Here is a 20,002-nt window from a genome sequence, read left to right on the forward strand (position 1 = left end):
TGATCATACATATACAGTGCTTAGCACATATGTACACCCTTCACAAATCTATCTTTTAAATTCATATTTGTAATAGGAAGCTATGCAATTTTATATTTTACACTTGAAGTCAGAATTATTAACCCCCTTAAATTATCCCCGTTAATTTTATCCCCCTATTTCTGTTAAACGGAGAGCAGATTTTTTCAACACTTTTTTAAACATAAAAGTTTTAATAACTCTTTTTTTACCTTTGCCATAACAGTAAATAATATTTGACTACATATTTTTCAAGACACTTCTACACAGCTTAAAGTGACATTCAAAGGCTTAACTAGATAGGTTAGGGTAATAAAAATGTTATTGTATAAAAATGGTTTGTTCTGTAGACTATCAAAATTAAATATTCCTTAAAGGGGCTAGTAATGTAACGCTGCTTTTATTCTAGCCAAAATAAAACAAATAAGACATTCCCCAGAAGAAAAAATATTATCAGACATACAGTGAAAATGTACTTGCTCTGTTAAACATTATTTGGGAATGTATTTTCTATTCTTTTTTAGTACAGATCTAGTATTAATTATGCACAAAAACTCTGTTAAAACAACCACAACACTTTTCATTGTCTACATATACAGCAAAGGTATTCTCGTTCAGTAGGCTGCAAGTAATAATCAGTAGAAAACTTTTTCAATAACCAAGTAATAATGAATGTTGTTTAAATAGATTTTACATTAGCATCCGTAGGTGTGTTCTGAAAACTGCAGTCTAGAAAACTGCTCTACGTGAGAGAATGCAGGTTTGTATAGTACACAGATCATTTGCATGACGTTCATACAGTTTCTAGGTTACCTCAGTTAAATCATAATTACCTTGGTAAATCTGTGAAGCAGAAGAAGGCACAAGAATGGACACATAAAAGAGTTACCTAACTTTATTAATTTCATTATTTTAAAACTAATATAAATCCCATGGAATATCATCCTGGGGCCATTAAATCTATGAATGCATGGACGCCTGCCATTAAGTACTGCATTCCAACACTCCATTCAAAATTATTACAGTTTTTCCTCAAAATTCAGCAATCAGAGTGGAAATACACGGCCTCAGCACACTCTCATTATCACAGCACTCCTGTCTTTTGTCTCTCATGTGCAAGTATATGCAAGTTAGCTAGTTGAGATTAATATTAGTGTTAGGATTTCACAGCAGCAAAAGAAGAAGAAACAAAAATTAAGCAAAGAAAAGGGGAAAACAGTTTGCTGCACAGTCGCAAAAAACAAATGCATGTTAATGGCAATATCCGAGAGGAAATAATCAGCTAACAAGAGTCACTTTTTAGGTTGCTGAGAGAGAAAGAGAGTTAAATGAAGTAGGCTAGGAGACCCTGATGAAAAAATAAATAATCCCAGCACTCCATGTTTTGCGGTGGCTGTTTCTATAGGCCTGTCATTCTCACCGAACCAAGTCAACAAATCGAGCTCATCTGAGAAATTACACTCGATCGAGAATCCGACTTCATCATAGAATAAAAACAACAATCAATCAGAATACAGGTAGGTGACATTCATTTTTTTCTTTCTCTTTGAAAATACATCAGGTGAAGTGCGTTACATGTGACGGCAGATTGAGGTGCTGAGAGGGGACTGATGGAACGCAACCGTGCGAACGTTCAAGAGGTGAAGTGTGCAGTTGGTTCTCATCAGGGCTGGAGTTGAATTCATTTCTGTTCCGTTGGTTCAGGATCTAATGCATATAAATTTAAGAGTAAATGTACAAGGCGCATCTCTGAATGCTTTCACGCTAACTCCCTCAATCGAGTTAGCGCTGGTAAACGAGCCAAAGTGAAATGCAATGGACTCCAGCCCAGGTTCCCGTGTGGAGAGTGAATTGGCGTGAGGGTGAACACTGTTACAGCAGCTGATCTTCTTAACCATGATCTTGTTTCCTAATTAAGGAATGTCTTGATTCACTTTAAAAAAAAAAAATCAGATCACAATTGTCTAAAACATAAAACTAATCAATATACTGATCAATAAATTGAGTCCTGCAATGTTTTAAAATGGAGGTTGACATTCTATTCCAGTAAAGCAAGGCATCAGGTATGTAAAAATGCTTCTTTACCAGAGCAGCAATCCTCGCCTGCAAGTTCTCAGGCCGTATGAGGCCTAGTTCATTAAATGTGCAAAGAAATGCATTGCAAGGAACCATGCAAAAAAATAAAATACAATGACACTTATGAAAACAAAAGCTACATAAACCCTTTATAAATACAATACAATTCAAAACCCTTAATGAAGATGTTATTTCTAGCTGTACTGGTACTACATGATAGCTGGCACGCTAGGCTTGATGCTTTTGTGTGTGTCTGTGTGTGTGGATTGTTGTTTTGTTTCTTTTTTCCCATAGTTGCGCAGGTATTTCATGCCATCTTTGGTTGAATGCGTTACTGACGAAAAGGAAAAGGAAAACAACAAAATAATGTCCAACAAAAATGTAGCAAGAAAAATAGCATCAACTCTCTGAAGATAACTGAGCCTCGATGTCCACTCTGCAGATGGGGCATTTTTTATTAGTGAGGAGCCATTGGTCTACACACAGTTGATGGAAGAGGTGCATACATGGAAGGCGCCTGCAAAAGAAACAAACAGGACTTTCAGAATAGAGAACACCAATGTTCAAGGCAAAGAAATTTCATCTGTATAGATCAGGGGTGTTCAAACTTTTTTGTATGATGGCCCAAAACTCTAATATCATTGCAAACCATGGGCCAAAGGTAAACATACGAAACTATATTCCATTAAAATTGCAGTGGATAATTTCCTTGTTCATTTCCTAATATTTCAAAATAAATAGAAACCATTACTCTGAACAATATTAACTAATGCAGTATTACTTTTTAAACGACACCTTACTGCAATAAAACAATCACATTTATAAAAGTCAAGTTCAATGCTGAATATGATGGTCAAGCGAAATCTGACTTTGACTTAATTTGCTCACCAAAGTCGTTGCATTGTCGGGTGACAGTATTTAGATTTAAACAAAATCTGACCAATTTACACCCTTTTAATAATTGTTAATTTTAGCTAGCTCTTAAGAAAAAAACAAACAAAAGATTACATTAAATTTGAATTTACAATCTTGAAACCCTCCCATCATTGTCTCTCTTTTCTCAGATGGGATGCATACTAAATCAAAGGTTACCAGGGCCCTAGTTTGGTCATCTCTGGTATAGATAGAGGAAACCCCTGAATATGTAACAAGCGCAAAGTAATTCACACCTTTCAACTCCAGAGGGCAGCAGAGTACATAAACTATTCACTCATGAAAATCAATTGTTTATATTAAATGCATTAAATTACAGTCCCTCTGGGATCTTACAGGGACATTTTAGATTTAGGACCTACATGTCTGATTTAGGGATGGCTTTTCAGAAAACCTATGGCATTTTTTACTTCAATTCTCCCGTACTGCAGTGTACAATACAATTTTGTTTTTTTAACATATTTTATGTAATTTTCTTGTCTTAAGAAACATTTGACTCCAGGAGAGACTGGAAAAATGAACGAGACTGTCGTTTTGAATGAGCATCATGCCACCATAGTTTGTTGTGTGCTCTTGTGAATTTTATTTATTTTATTTGCCGTTAGAGCATATTTTTGAAATGTTATTTAGTCCTGTGATTCAAAACTTATAGCGTCATTACTCCAGACATTGTCCATCAGAAATCATCATAATGTGCTGATTCGTTGCTCTATTGTGATCATTTAATATTGGTGCTCAGTAAATTAAACAGATGTTTATAGAGTTTATATTATTTATAGATCACTAAAAAACAACACTTACAAACCGAACTAGCAGTGTGAGAAGCTCAAACCCCATTAAATCAGCCGACTCTTGCAGTTAGAGAAAATCAATAAACTGTTTTAAAAAGGGAAATTATTATTTAATACCTACAACCATTTATTATTTACAAAATTATATATTATTATATTCACATTTTTACTACTAAATCTCCACGCTTTTTCCAAGACTTTCAAGTCCATTTTCATGACCTAATGTTTCATGCACAGTCTACATATGCGTGGTAAAAGAAAAACAATGCATGTTCAAATTAATTACAGCATCTCGTAAAACACACAACAATCTATTTAGTTTCAATTTATATTTATATCTATGTAAAATTGATTTAGATAATGCTTACACCACACTAATAATGTGAGAGGATGTGATTGGCCAAGGACAGTAAAGAAGTAAATAACCTATATTCAAGTATAAAGAATCTGTTTTCCATGACTTTTCCAAAACTTTGTGGGTTTTTCTGTTTTTCCAAAACATGTTCATGGGGATTGGCGTGCAAACTTTTCCAGGCCTGGAAAATTCCATGTCAAAATTCTATGAACTTTTCAGGTTTTCCATGACTATGAAACCTGTATATTATAAAATGTTATATAAATTTAAAAAGTTATGAATTACATACTAATCCATTTAACGAATTGATTACTCTCAAACACCCTCATCGTTCTCTACAGCTGTTTAGAATACGGTGTAAACCACAGTTTTTTTATTTAAAGATTTACCTGACATCCTCCCCTTCTTCCAGTATAGACAAACAGATGGTGCATTTCTCCTCCGTGTCTTCCTCTGCCCCCTCCTCTTCCTCCTGCTTACCATGCAGCTTTCTCTGTGCATAAGAAAGAAGCAGAACAGCCATTATGAGTGGTTTCATTGCACGCCAATCTCCATGAACATGTAAACAGTAGCACACATATTACGTCTTCTTCCCCCAAATATAACAATGTTTTCAATTGAATAAAATGTAATATCCACAAATTAACAAATCAACAGTCTTTATTATTATAAACAGCCAAGAAGACGTCAAGCAAGAACACAACCTAAACTTCCACATAACATACTATTAATCAAAAAAGCAGGCACATTTGCTGACAATGTGCTCCTCGACTACATCAACTAGGCCATTTGTCGACTATCCCTGCCCCTGTTAACATCTACACAATATGAGAGCTACAACATGTTTTCCCAAACTATTTGTTCACATTTTTTCTCACCGAGTTTGAGGTTGAGTGCATTTTTTTCCCAACAGATGCCCATGCTTCAGGTGCTAACTGTTCCTCAGTGTCTCTCTCCACCACCTTCTGTATCAGGGCGGCAGGGTTTTAGATTACTTTACATTACTGATAGTCAGAATAATAGAATGCATTCTGTCATCTGTATGGAACCTTTGCCTAGACATTAGTGACATTTCAAACGTCTACGCTATGCCGCTTTTGGCAATAAAAGGACTGGGTGAGGATTTTTGTGATGCGTCGTAGGACACAACAGAACTGGTTTTATGGCTCCTGGTTGATAATTTGTTTGTGTCTCTAACAGGAAGCCCCTATATTATATCCTCAGAGTCTTTTATGTCCATTACTTTATTTTGAGCCCCTGATATGTGTAAGTGAACGTGTTCTCACCTTCTTGTATTTGTGTGGGTAGGTGCACCTCTCTATGGTTCCCTGAGAGGCCCCTCGGTTCACAGTCCCCAGTCGCTCTTCTAAATGCAGCAGATCCTGATTTAAAAAAAAAAAAATAACACACACAGACAATACTGGTTATAAAAGCTTTTAAATGGGTCATGTTTGAAGAATCTCATCCCTCCATTATGAGCAGGTTTGTTTTAAGAATGATTTTTTATTTTTAACAGTCTGTGCAGAGTGGATTGTTCTGTAAATCTGTGTGGTGTAATGGAGATTGCACAAGGAAGCTGTTTTATTGAAGGATGGGGAAATTTAAAAATTATACTGAAAGCAATAACAAACTTTGCTCAGTGCACAGAGCCAAAAAAAAAAAAAATTGGTTTTCACATGCAAACAAAATTATTGAAATGAAAACTCATTTTACGACGTTTTACAAAAAAAAAAACCCAAAAAAACCGTAACATTTAATTCTGTGTAACAATATTTTAGACACCAAAACAATCTTGTCAGTCCAATATTTATATAAAAAATAATTTAATGATATGTTAATAGATGTTATGGTAACACTTTATAATATGCTACACACTATGAATCATCTATTAAGCATTAGCAAATAGTGAATTAATTATTTCTTAAGAATTTACTCTACATTAATAGACATAACTAAGCAGTTTATAAATACAGCTACAAATGCTCTATTCTTGACTTAATAATTGTACTTTCATACTTTGTTACAGATAAATTTTTCATGTCTAAATTATGTATCACATTATTTACAAATCATTTGTATTTAAGAGTATTTTTTTAGATAATTCAAAATGAGTGAGAAAATGATGAATAAACTATTCAAATCAACATTTATAACTTATTATTGAGACAAATACTATTAGTTAATTTGTATGTTAAAAAATGCTGTATTAACTTCATCCAGTTTTGTGGCCAAAAGTGAGGACTATTTATGCTTTATAAATTCCAAATAAATGACAATTAAAGGTTCAGTATCAAATTAACAATACATCTTGCAATCTTATCTAAAAAGTAAAATTACTGTAAAGTTTAAAAATTGCCAAATAACAGGAGTGTCTAAATATAAAATAATTGAATAAAACAAGAATATAATAATTTAACAATATAATATAATGCAACATTTCAATGTTACTTAGTGATGATTAAACTGTACAGTAATTATATTTTAGATAAGACTGCAAAAATGATTTTTAATTTTTTTTGTATTTGTGTATCTTTAAATAAATAAAGTTGTTTATTTTCTCTTTTTTCCTGTTTAGAATTTAACTGAGCCTTTAATTGTTATTTATAAAGGATTTATAAAGCCTTAATAGTCCTCACTTCAAATTAGGTCAAAACTGGATGAAGTTAAGGTAATAAAGCATTTATTAACATACACATTAACTATTATTATATGCCTAAATAATAAAATTTACAATGTTAATTTGATAAGTTATCAATCATTTACTTATGCATTCTGAATAATAATAAAAAACACCAGCTATGCTTAAATAACTGGTTTGTAAATGATGCAATACTTTATTTAGTTATGAAAAAACAATAATTAACAAAGTATGAAAATACAGTTGTTGTGCACATTATAAATGTGTTTAAGAGTCAAGAATAGAGCATTTGTTTTTGCAGTTATAAACTGCTTACTAATTTATCTGTTACTCTAGAGTTAATGCTTAACAGATAATGAATTAACATTCCCTAATGCTTAATGAATGATCAATAGTGTGTAAAAGTGTTAACAATTTTATTTAAAGATTTTATTTAAAGACAAAATATTACTTAAATATATTTTTTTAACAATTCACTTATTTGTCAATAAGAAGTGTTTTCTCATTTAAAATAGATTTAAATCAATTCATTATGATCACTTATTTTTAATAATTGTGTCATTTTATTGTTAAGTAAATATATCCACTATATATATATATGCTATACCACATGCAAACATGCACCATATATTAACATTTTTGCATGCATTCTTAAGGGAAAACAGTGTTCTGTTCTTGTATGCGTCTTTAGATTTTGGTCTACATTCTAGTTCTTACCTCATATGTGCGACCAAAGGTCATTCTGGAGGAGATATAGCGGATATGTGGATATGTCACCTCAGGCATTGAGCCAGTGTGCTGAGAAAAACAGAGACATAAAAATCAGTGATGGCATAAAGTGGGCTAGAGAATCTGAGTGAAAAGAAACTGCAATCATTTTACCCCGAATCATTCACATGCCTGTGTGTGCATGTCACTCCATACGACTCAAACATAATTTTAGACTTTCAAATATATCAAATTCAGATTTCACACTTCAAATGTCTAATGAGCTTCCATTATTACTTGTGATGCATAATTCATGGCCCTGTACAAATCACCCTGAAATAACAGATGCTGCGGATACACGGCTCGGGGCTTACGCCATTAATCTGTGCCATACCTGAGAGCATATCAGGGCTTTTTTATTCATGCTAATGTATGCATATATTTGAGCTGATGGAGGTGAGCGGGGGACTCACCATCAGCTGGATAGGGAAATGGTGCAGTCTGGGTGGAGGGTGATAATGAGGCAGATGCGGGTGCAGGTGTCCTGAAGGGTAGGGAGCAACAGTAACGCCAGCCTCGATGCCCAGCTCCCTGAAATTGCAGTAACGCCAACAACCAGCATGTTAAAACACAGCAACTGTACAACATAATGCTTGAAAAAGCAACATCATGACTAACAGATCCCGATTATATTGAGATGTTCATTGGTGATGTGAATCTGTAGGCCAAACAGGAAAGCTAATTTACCACAAGCTCCCTGAGGAACATCTAATGGGGTTTTAAATTAGCGGTTTTCTATTATTATTAGTCTGTGATAGCAAAGTTGATGTTCTGTTGCAAAACACTCTACTCTGTCATTTCAAACTTAAGAACAACACATTCACAGCTTGAGCAGGTTAAGTAGTGTAAAACAAAAACCTTATTTCATAACTGAATATTAGTTTATAATACATTATAATATATGTGCTTTATATCATAAATGCAAAACTGTTATTATAAAAGTTCATTTAAATTCCTAAACTCAAGTTCAAGTGTGCAGTATTCAAAACGAATTTAGAGAAATCCACTATACCATGTTGTCCTCTGGTCAGACTGTCGAGGGAGGGATGACATGGTTTGTGGGACGTGAATGTGATGTCCGTGACCGTAATTAGGGTGCATTCTATGGGGGTGTGGTGGGGGTCTCTCGTGTGCTCGCCTTAAAGAAGAAAGAATAAAATTTGTTACAGAAAAAGACTAAAGCAAAACAGCTTTTGCAAAGGCATCAACACAAAACATTTCACTGATAAATTTTTTATAGAAGTTCTGAAGGCTTTAAGAATAAGAGAGGTCATAACATTTATTCATAACATATGAAGTACAAATTTAAAACATGAAAAAAAAAAAAAAAATTATAATGAAATTCCACTAAATGAGTGCTGAAAATTCAGCTTTGCCATCACTGGAATACAGTGATGTATTTGCTCATAAATAAATTGAGAATGCAAAATTTTAGTCATGTTCAAAAATTCTTACCAACCCATAACCTTTGAAGCAGTGTACTATAACTGTGTGTGAAATGTATAATGTTCAAATATAAAAATAATATTCATAATAATCAATAAAAAAATCATAACGTTTTATTTTTACACTTTCAAGCTAACATTATAGACCAGGGGTCACCGAACTTGTTCCTGGAGGGCCGGTGTCCAGCAGATTTTAGCTCCAAGCCTAATCAAACACAACTGAACTAGCTAATCAAAGTCTTACTAGGTATACTTGAAACACCCAGGCAGGTGTGTTGAGGCAAGCTAAACCCTGCAGGGACACCCGCCCTTCAGTACCGAGATTGGTGACCCCTGTTATAGACTTTTAGTCACTTGAAAGTGGAACAGCCTAACATAAAATAGGCCTTGCGAGTTAACTGCACCATGACGCCTATAAAAACACAATTACGATGCTCTTACAATTGAAGTTACGAAAGAATATCTATACGTTTTAATTTTTTATAAGATATGAAAGTTAATAATACCACACAGGCAAGCATGCAGTTTTCACAAATGTGATATTGATTTTATAAAACAGTTTATTCAACAACTTTATTCAACAATGTTGTCTGGTTTATTCCGTTTATTTTGCATTTCATACTCAATTAACCCATTTTTGAAAGAATCAATTGAGTCAATGATCCATTAATAAAGTAAAAGTTAGTCAAATTTGCTTTTAAATGAGTCTTTCATCTAAAAAAGAAATGTTTTTTTAATGAATGATTTGATTTATTTACTCATTAAGACAGGGACTTGCTGTCACCTAATGTTGTCGTCGAGTCCAATTTTTTCATAAATGACAGACTAAAACTAGTCAAGAATAAACCAGCGCAAGAATGCATTCAGCAATATACTACGTACTGTTATTGAAAATAAATGTAAACTGAATTGTTGCTTCATTATGTGACACATAAATACATGATTTTTGCAGGTTTCTTCGGGTCAAATTCACGACTTTAAGACCATTATGATTGAAATTTTAGATTAAACCTAAAATTAGAGAGCTAAACATTAAGGATCTTTTCTAATAGACCAGTTACTTTTGTAAACAGTATTTGTATTAATGAAAGATCATGTAAAGGTATGTTGCTTTAGTTTTCTTTCTCTGATTAGGGAATTTTATTTGGAAAACTTGCTGTAAAATGTTTAACAGCTGTTGTGAATTGCACCACTTTGCAATAAAAAGTTTTGAGATGGATTATTGGTGATTTGGTGTCAGCTCGATAGGGTAGCTTTACCTGGACATAGAAAAATTAAGATCTGTTTAAAATGATTTAAGACATACAACTCAGTATTTCAGTGAATTTTTTTAAAGATTTTAAGACTTTGTGGACACCTTGTAATAAAAAATAAATAAAAATAACAAATGCAACTCACGTTGGGTGCTGCATCATTCTGCGTCTCTGCACCTCCATCCGCTGCAGCAGGTCGTGGTGGTGGAGCCTCTGTACAGAGTTTGGGCCCAGAACGGGCAGGTGGTGCTGCAGTGCCTGGTGCTCAGGGGGAAGATGCTGAGGCAGAGGGGCACTGGAGCCTGGCAGATGATGGGAGGGCAGGGACGGTGGAGGAGCAGTGGGCACTGTGTGGCCCGGGGCATGAGTGGGCAGTGGGGTGTGGAACGGGAGGACGGGGTGCGGGATCACATAGTCGCCCTGTGGAGGAGGCTGCTGAGGTGGAGGAGCGTTACTGTGAGAGTGAGGACAGGATGAGGAGGACTGGTGGTGCAACGGGCGGGACAAAGAGCCATCTGGAGGAGAAAAAGAGTTTACAGTCAAGCCAAAATTTATTTAGATTTCCATATTTAACTTTTTGACATTTCTTAACTTTTTGACATTTCTTAACTAGTGTGAACATGACACTATAGTTCATTTATGCAAGTAACGTTGACACAAAGTAAAAGGTGACATTTTACCCATAAAAGTTTTTTATATAGTGGACTAAAAACCATCAGGAACTGAAAGAGCTACTGCAGCGAGTCTGGGAAAATTCTGAAGTTAAGAGCCCTCATCTACAGTATCAACAGTACGTATGCACAGATGTGTGTGTAATGCGTGCGTAGGAGCAGTTTTTATGCTGTGGAGATGTACTTGTACTTACACATCTCTATGCATGCTTACGCAGAGAATCTAAAGGTAGAATCGCAACACTACACATAAAAAGCATTTAAGAGCATCACAGTATGCTTTAGGCAATCCATATAGGCCCCGTGTCCTGAATGTTTTTAGTTAATACTTTAAACCTTTTTCTTTCTTGGACAGTTCTCTCCTCAGGTCCAATGAATTTAACTGCATTGGTGACCTGCTTTAATTAAGAATTTTTCTTTTGTTTGTAATTCCTCCTGCAGTGAGTGACCTAAACAATACTTGTTGGATGGACTTCATCTAGTCACTCCAGTTCTGTATTTGTAAAAAAAAAAAAATTCCCCTCGATCTTTTAGCAGAGACAAAATAAAAACATAATCACATGATTTTTAAGGCAAGTCTTCTCATCCATACATGATAACCCATACAATTAGAAGTGTTTACGAATGCTAATGACTGTGAATGTGAAGCATGGTACTTAAACACATGTGACTTATCAACAGGGCCAGACGGAATCTGCGGACATTTTCTGCGGAGAATTTTAGTAAAAATCTGCGGATTTCTGCGGAAATATTTTGGGAGTATCCAGCAGAGTATAATAACTAAAAACTTAATATATTAAATAAAAAATAATAAATTACTGAATAAAAACTGAATAAATTCATATTTACACATTTACTCAAGTAAATAAATAGAATTAATAATGGGCTAAAAATCTCCAGAAATCTGCAGAATTCTGCGGAATTCTGCACGCGCAGATTCCGTGTGGGCCTACTTATCAACAATGATTGCTTGCTCTTGTGTGTAAGAACTGCATGTGCACATTTAATAAATATGGATTTTCTTGTACTTCACATTCTTTAATTCATTCGTAATACAATATATAGACGCTTTTCTACAAACTGTAGATAAATAAACACAAACCTGGTTCAAAGGAGCCTAGAAGGCTACAGGCTCTCCCAATAAAGTATTTATATTTGCATAAATATTATTAGACCAATAGTTTTCTGAATAATTTTTGGCTGATTGTTTTTTCCATTACATACTATGCCTATCAATCAAAGTTATCTGACTGTCATGATCAAGATAGATCAGTTCTGACCCAGTTCAATCGTTCTTGTCATGCTCTATTACAATTTTCTAAACTATAGCGAACAAACTGTATATAATTTGTAAGAAATACTTTGGTGTCTTCACTAATTTTTGGTTTAACTTCAAGTGAGTATGAAACTTTCCTTTTCGCGTCCCTTCACATATAAATGGTCATGATATGTAATTGTGGCGAGAATGTAAACACATGTTCTGGATGCTGAGCAGGTGAGTGAGATTACCCTGGAGCGGATGAGTTGTATGTTGTTTGTTAAGGATTTGACAGACAGGAGGGAATGAGGAAGTAAAGGGAAAACAAAGAAAACGAATGACCGGGAGATACAGCAGATAAATATAGAGAAAGCGAACAGGAGAATGTGCAAACAGGTGCTCCAGTGAGCTGTGAGTGGCAATTACTCCACTAAATTCAGGCCCACCAGGGAGCCCTGCCACGCTCATTTATATTCCACACAACGCTATTGTGAGCAGAATCGGCAATTAAGTGAGACTGCTGGGCACACTACCTGCAGCACTTAACACATTAAACATCAGGTGTTTCATCTAATTACCATAAAGCACAGGCGCCAGCATCTCAGAGTCTTCGCATTCTCACACAACACAACACAAAGGAATCGTCGCAAATCGAATTATATTTTACTGCCTTCTTTTTAAGAGCATCCAATAAATTGCGTCTAATGGTTTTAACTTTCACCAGATCCAGGTTGTGTTATTGTTCTGCTGTTTTCAGTAAATACATTAGATTATTTATTCATCAGCTCCATATTATTGCCTATTTATATTATGTGAATGTAGTATCATATGACAACACAATACAGCACACTATATATATTAAAATACTGCAATAATTAATAAAAAAGGAATTTTACAAACTATTATTTTGAAAATAGTAAGAACATTTTAATACAAGTTTATTAGAATATTGCAGAATAAAAATGTAATTAAAAATGAAGTAAAAAATTTAAGATGTGGTTTTCCAATAAAATATTCACATAAAATGCTACTTCCATAGCCACAAGACACAGAGCAATGACATTACTATTGAAGCACTTTAACATGCTTTCTGCATGTGATTGAGTGTGAGTCAAACATGTCATTAAACAGGTCTAGAACAGGTTCAGTTAGAAAAAAAAACTGTGAATAAAAAAACCTATAGGGTCATTAGGGGCATTGATTATTAATATTGGATTATCAACGTTAGGGTGAATATTAGTTCTTACATGTGGGATGCATGTAGTGCCTGCAGGAAGAGAGCTGAGGAGGTTGGGGCTGAGGCTGGGCCACTATGGTTGGACTGAATGAGTCGGCCACAGTCTGCTGGCTAGGTCCAGGTGCAGCCTGGGAAACGTAAACGGGAGGCCGGGAGGCAGAGCCTGGACAGCAGGGGTCAAAGGCAGATGTGCCGTGAAACCCTGTGCTGCTGGATCCACTGCTACGCACTGCACTGCTACTGAGATCCACCGGCAGAGTCTGCTGAGACAAAGAAAGAAGCAGGAAGAAGGACACCAGCAGTTAATAAAGTGATATAAATATAAATAATAAATATAAATATATAAATATATATATATATATATATATAAACAATAAAAGGGTGAAAAATGTACAGGCACCCTTCCTGCTATGGACTTAAATGAGCAAATTTTATTACAGAATATGTTACAAATTAATTTTATTCCTTATATTATTGTTAATAATATTACTAAAGATGCGATATTAAGTATTAAAAATATTAAATATTACTTAATGCTCCATTGTGTCACAATGTCATGTTTCTTTGCAGGAGATTGCTGCATGCCACACTGAAGGAAATATCGACTCTATTCAGCAGTTTTAGCTGTTGTAATGCTGACAGACTAGAGATCAATGCATGATAGCTGTCAACCAATCAAATGGACAGAGTGCAGCAATCATATACATCATTACACAATTTTACTTGTTTACCATTTACTTAAAGGGAAAGTCTTCCTTTGTGTTCAACAGAATAAATCCAAAAGAGTAAATTATTTTTGTGCGAAAAATGTTTGATTGCAGGGGTAAGAACGTGATCGTAGTAGTTGAAGAGAATCATTCAAGCTTAGCCTCTGTTTATAACTGCAGTAGCACAATATTTCTGTAGGTCAGGTTAAAAAAATTAAATTCATAAATTCCAGGATGACTGAGATCTCTGAGAATGCCTTTTAAGCATGCAAAGTCTGCAGAATTTATGTCCTTAAATGCATTCTTAATACTGTGTACAAGGCGAAACAGTGGCGCAGTAGGTAGTGCTGTTGCCTCACAGCAAGAAGATTGCTGGGTCGCAGGTTTGATCCTCGGCTTAGTTGGCATTTCAGTGTGGAGTTTGCATGTTCTCCCTGCATTCGCGAGGGTTTCCTCCAGGTACTCCGGTTTCCCCCACAGTCCAAAGACATGCGGTACAGGTGAATTGGGTAGGCTAAATTGTCCGTAGTGTATGAGTGTGTGTATGTGAATATGTGTGTGAACGTTTCCCAGAGATGGGTTGCGGCTGGAAAGGCATCCGCTGCGTGAAAGCGTGCTGGATAAGTTGGCGGTTCATTCCAGTGTAGCGACCCTAGATTAATAAAGGGACTAAGCCGACAAGAAAATGAATGAATGAATACTCTGTACATTTTAAGGCAGATAAAAAACATTACAAGCAATTGAGCCGCACAACTGTAATAGCTGCATATCTCATGAAATAATGTCCATGGTTTTTTTTTAACTGATACTACCCAAAGAAATTACATGCATAAAAACCAATCAGTATTAAATCCCTCCTGAAATGAGAGTATTCCCTCCAAATCTAATCCTTTACGCACTTTGATGTATAAAACATGCCTGACATCACCTCGATTCACTAGCGTCTCCTGTCTCCGCATATCTGATGACTAGCTAACGGCGATTACTGCTCATTGCCCCTATCATCAAAGGCCACAGTCTTCTGCTGGATGCATTCAGCACAGACACACTATCTTCTCATGCTAAATGCACTTACAATCATGGCACATGACAAAAACAACACATTCTATACACAAACTTTCTTTTTTTTGACACACACGCACACACACAACTTACTTTAAAATACACACGCACAAGCAGCAATTCTTTATTCTGGTAAATAATAGAATTCAGCAGCCAAGACAATTAGTTCAGTGTGAATTATTCAACAACACTGAGAGGATGGCCTCAAACAAAATCCCCAGTGGAAAAGCTCAGCTCCAGAAAAATATTTTTTTTCATATAGGTGCTTTTGGATTTTCCTTTTCATCGCTAAAACATGAAGCGTGATTTAGTATTTCAAGAAGGCATAATCTTAACTAATTCCAAACAAAAACATATGCCATTAAATGCAAACCATATGTCAAATGGAAAACAGATGGTGCTGTCAACAATACAGGCATTATGCTTTGCAGTCAACATATTATTTGCAATTTTTCCCTCTCAATTTAAAAAGCAAAATTTTTTTTTTTCAATTTGTGATGCAAAAATGATATAAAATAAAACGAAACAAAAGAAACAATTAATAACATGCTATTGCAAACATAAATTGGTATCGCAACATCAAGTTCAAAGTGCAGATTGCCATAATTTGTACAGATGGAGATTATAAGAGATAATAAGATGTCTTTTTCCTTGTATAGACAATGAATATAAGCAAGAACAGTCCCTGACACAAGTGATTATTACTTCAAGGCAATTTTGGGACTGCTTCCTGGTTTTAAGGTGTCCTCTGAATTCTTAATTTTCCTTTGGTTTTATTACATATTGTAACTACACAAGTCTCAAGCTTTAAAAACTCTAATGGTCAATGCTAATGGTCAAATCCAATTTTATTTATTATACTAAGCTCAGCTAAGCTACAAAGAATACCCCGCCAAAATAAGAAATTGGCTAAATGGATTCAAAAATGGTTCAAGTCAAGTGTTTACTAAAGAGACTAAAGAGCCTCAAAAAAGGTGGAGTGTTCCTTTAAAGGGTCACAAAAGACATTTTTTGAGTTGTTGACAGTCATATATGTGTCCCACACTATTAGGACATACATATATTTTGCAAAAGATTTAAAATGGGTTCTTTCTGAGTTATTTCAAGCAAATTCTTTCTTCCTGTTTAAAAGTAAATTTTAGTGACAACAATGAGATCATTCCAGCGTGGTGATTGGCTGTCTGTACCAGCCAGTACAAAGTGACGTAATTGAGTTTTCAACACATCTGACAATTAATTCATTAAAAAAGACTTGGTTCAAACCAATCGGCGTGCTCTATTGTGAATGAGATGCAACTTGATTAATATGCATGATATAGCTTCAGAGACTCTTTTTACCTTTTACAGTGTTCAGAGAGCAGTTTGATTACCGTGGTCTGCTAACATGTGGCAAAATATGTTTGTAGGGAACATTTTTAACAGACAGCTTTTAGAATGTAGAATTGGTGAAATCCAGATTTTCCACTCATCTTCTTCTGAGACGCGGTTCCAGTGGGTGTTGATTGTCCTGTCTCTACAGATTTGGTAAATGTATCAATGCTCTTTGTTTATGTTTATTCAGATGGCAATTTTAGTTTGTATCGCCAGCAGTACTCTTTCAGTTTTTAAAGACATACCTTAGTTAAAATGATTTAGTTATTAGGTTTACAGTACGTTAATATCACTACAATGTTATAGACTGAAAATCCTCTACTTAAACACAGCTCTCAGATCCGCTGTAAATGCTGCTCTCCAAATCATTGTCTATCTCCCCTGCATCTATGTTTGTGTTGCACATGCTGATTTTCACACCAGCAAGTGATGAAATTCCCCTTTTCTTGCAAACCCTTTCCTCTTTCGCCACTCGACATTCCCACCTAAACAAAGCTGGACTCAACCACTTTCCTGACTTTTTTTCAAACTAGAGGTGTGAAAACACCCTGCCCGTTACGGAGGGTTTCATGGCCCTTAAGGAACCACATTTACCCAACGGACTGGGTAGAAAATAAGCAAGAAAATGTTGTGCAGATATGAAAGTACCTGGTCATGGTACTGGTTGCTCACCCCTCCACAGGGAGCAGGCATGGCAGTGGGCCTCTCCAGAGGGCAGCTGGACTCTTGGTAGGCTAGGGAAGAAGGGACTGGTGCGGTGTGGTGGTGATGGTGGAAGTGGTGCGAGTGGGTGTGGGAGTGCTGGGAGCCAGGTTGTGGGGGGCCGGACTGCTGCGTCGCCCCACTCTGCATGCACCCTGAGTGGGTATGCCCCATAGAGAGGTGCCCTGAAGACGGCCCACTGCACGGAGAGTGCTGAGGGCAACAAGAGGGTAACCTAGGCATCGCAACACCTCCATTTTCACCCAACAAGCTTCTTCTGCTCTCATCTGATTGGAGAAGAGAATTACCCTCAGTTATGCAAATACATGCACATGATTTATAAAAATAATATTGTAGCAGCGTCTAGATAGGTTACCTTCGGTGGCAGTGGTATTGGTGGTGCCGGATCTTGGCACTCCACCGTGGCTCTGAGCAGCCAATGTGCTATCAGGGGCGGCTGCTGAGCAGCTACTGGAGGGACCAGGACCCTCCTGTGGCGATGCTGAGGTACAGGCATTACGGGAGGAGGAAGAGGAGGAAGAACTGACTGGCTGTGGGTGTGTGCTGTCAGAAGTGGTTGGCACGACTGAAAGATCTGAAGAGATGGATGAGCATACAAAAACACACACATAGTAAAATTTCTGACTTGTATTGAAACAGAGTACATACAGGAATCATAGACTGAAATTTAATACCTTTTAAGACCTTTTTAAGACTCTTTCCATACATTAAGACCTTATAACCACTTTAGGTTTTAACCGGAAAAACTGGTGAGATTAACTAAAAGTATATTTAAATATTAATGTAAGAAACTAATCCAAAACTAAAACATTGTTTATATACTGAATAAAAATCTATTGAATCTAGCTAATTTAGTAGGTTGGCGCTTGTAGAACTGCAGAAATAATGGCGTTGCCTTGATTACTGCAGTAAACAAAGCAGCATGATGTCAAATCTAGCAGAATTTCATTGATTTCATTAACTACACAGCATCCTGAAATTCGCAGATTTTGGCAAACTTTATCATACAACCATGCATCGCATAATCGAAAATGATATAACATGTAATATCTTGCAAAATAGCATTTAAGACTTTTTAATACTTTTAAGACCCTTACATTTCTCTACATTGATTAATCAACTTTTAATACTTTTTAAGACCCCACGGACACCATGTAAAACCATCTGTTAGTGCCACGTTGGTAATTATTCAGCATAATTAGTTTTTAACGTAGCAATATTGGTCATTGTTAAACATATAATTGCAAATACACATTTGTTGGCATCAAAGTAAATTAATAGCATATTGACAGTGTTATCTAATCTGACTTCTTGATGTACACTACTGCTTATAATTTAGGGATCATAAGATACTTTTTTTTAAATAAGTCTCTCGAAGGCTGTACTGATTTTGTACAGTGTATAATGTACAGCAATACTGTAAATATGCATTTCCATAAAAATAGCCGTTTTAAATTTTGTATAATAGTGATGGCAAAATAGAAATTTCAGCAGCTATTACTATAGTCTCCAATTTCACATGATTCTTTTATAATACACTGATTTGGTGGCGCTCAAGAAACATTTTACAATATTATCAATGTTGAAGACAGTTATGCTGCTTAATATTTTGGTGAAAACAGTGAAAGTTTGTTTTTATTTTAAATATATAAAAGTCCTAATTAGTATTAAACTAAATTCTAGCATTGTACAATGCTGCGGTAGCCCTCAGTTTTAGTAAATCATAAATTTAATAAAACAATAAAAGGGTTTTAAAAAGAGTTACTACTATTCTTAAATAAATGCGTTTGTAGTAAATGGCAACAGATGATTGCCTCCATCTCGAGAACGTCGGTGTCATCAAACGTGTGCATTTTCACACTCTCAGACTTTATTCACGAAGTGGCCCATGAGGACAGATACTCATTAACATTCCATTGCGAGTAATCCATCTGCTTTTTCCTCGCAAATTAATTTCTCACTCCGTCAAAAGAAATGCAAATGCAATCATATCTCAGCCTGGTCTTTTACCACCCCACCAGCTACAGACCCCCAGAGAAAGAGACACAAACAAAGAGACACTTTATGACAGCAAATCAAACGAAACAATGGAAATGAGTTTTCCTTTGACAAACCTTGGGATTTGGGAGCCTATCACAGATTAATGAGATAACACTACACAGATTTTAATTCCTTATCCAGAATGGCAGTTTAATTGGTTCCTATAGTAGTTCTCTCTGACTCTTTGGGGCCAGCGCCTGATTGCATAACAGACAGACTTCATTACGATGCCTGCAAATGAAATCAGAATTAAACTCGATTACACACAATAAAAGGGATGCTTCTGCTGTCAGTCGGTCTGTGGCTGTGAGAGAATGTCGTGCAGCTGCACAGGCTATTTATGCTGCTGTGCATGCTGAAAAGATATAGATTAATCATTATTAACGGGGCCTGAACACAGGCGAGCTGCAATCCACCGTGCTAAACAACACTAACCGAATCTACCAGATTCATCCCTCCTCCCCCTCACACACAGAGATACAGCTCAAAAGAGAGAGGGAGGACCGCTCACAGTGAAAGATGAGTAGATTAGATGTGACATCTAATATTTCCCAAACCCACGCAGTGTTGAACCGGGTGATCTAAGGCTCATTCTCTCCTTTATGTTGCAGACCTGAAGACCATCACTACAGCACCGAGACGCTCATCAAATACTC

The 20,002-nt window shown here is 35.8% G+C and overlaps 1 protein-coding gene across 5 annotated transcripts in view; it reads right to left on the reverse strand.

The window, feature by feature from the left end:
• Positions 1 to 897: 897 nt before the first annotated feature.
• Positions 898 to 20,002, reverse strand: part of rnf111 (ring finger protein 111) — a 62,385-nt gene continuing 43,280 nt past the window's right edge. The window contains exons 5-15 of one of the 5 annotated variants that reach the window (XM_005168924.6): positions 17,662 to 17,880; positions 17,232 to 17,572; positions 13,454 to 13,703; positions 10,423 to 10,792; positions 8,592 to 8,717; positions 7,993 to 8,110; positions 7,529 to 7,609; positions 5,460 to 5,555; positions 5,052 to 5,138; positions 4,563 to 4,666; positions 898 to 2,611 (exon numbers count right to left, since the gene is read on the reverse strand). In XM_005168924.6, coding sequence (XP_005168981.2) covers positions 2,494 to 2,611; positions 4,563 to 4,666; positions 5,052 to 5,138; positions 5,460 to 5,555; positions 7,529 to 7,609; positions 7,993 to 8,110; positions 8,592 to 8,717; positions 10,423 to 10,792; positions 13,454 to 13,703; positions 17,232 to 17,572; positions 17,662 to 17,880 — 1,910 coding nt within the window. In that variant the 3' untranslated portion in view covers positions 898 to 2,493. 5 annotated transcript variants of the gene reach the window in all.

This window comes from Danio rerio, chromosome 7 (genome assembly GCF_049306965.1).
Source record: "Danio rerio strain Tuebingen ecotype United States chromosome 7, GRCz12tu, whole genome shotgun sequence".
In the NCBI taxonomy this organism is placed as follows: Eukaryota; Metazoa; Chordata; class Actinopteri; order Cypriniformes; family Danionidae; genus Danio; species Danio rerio.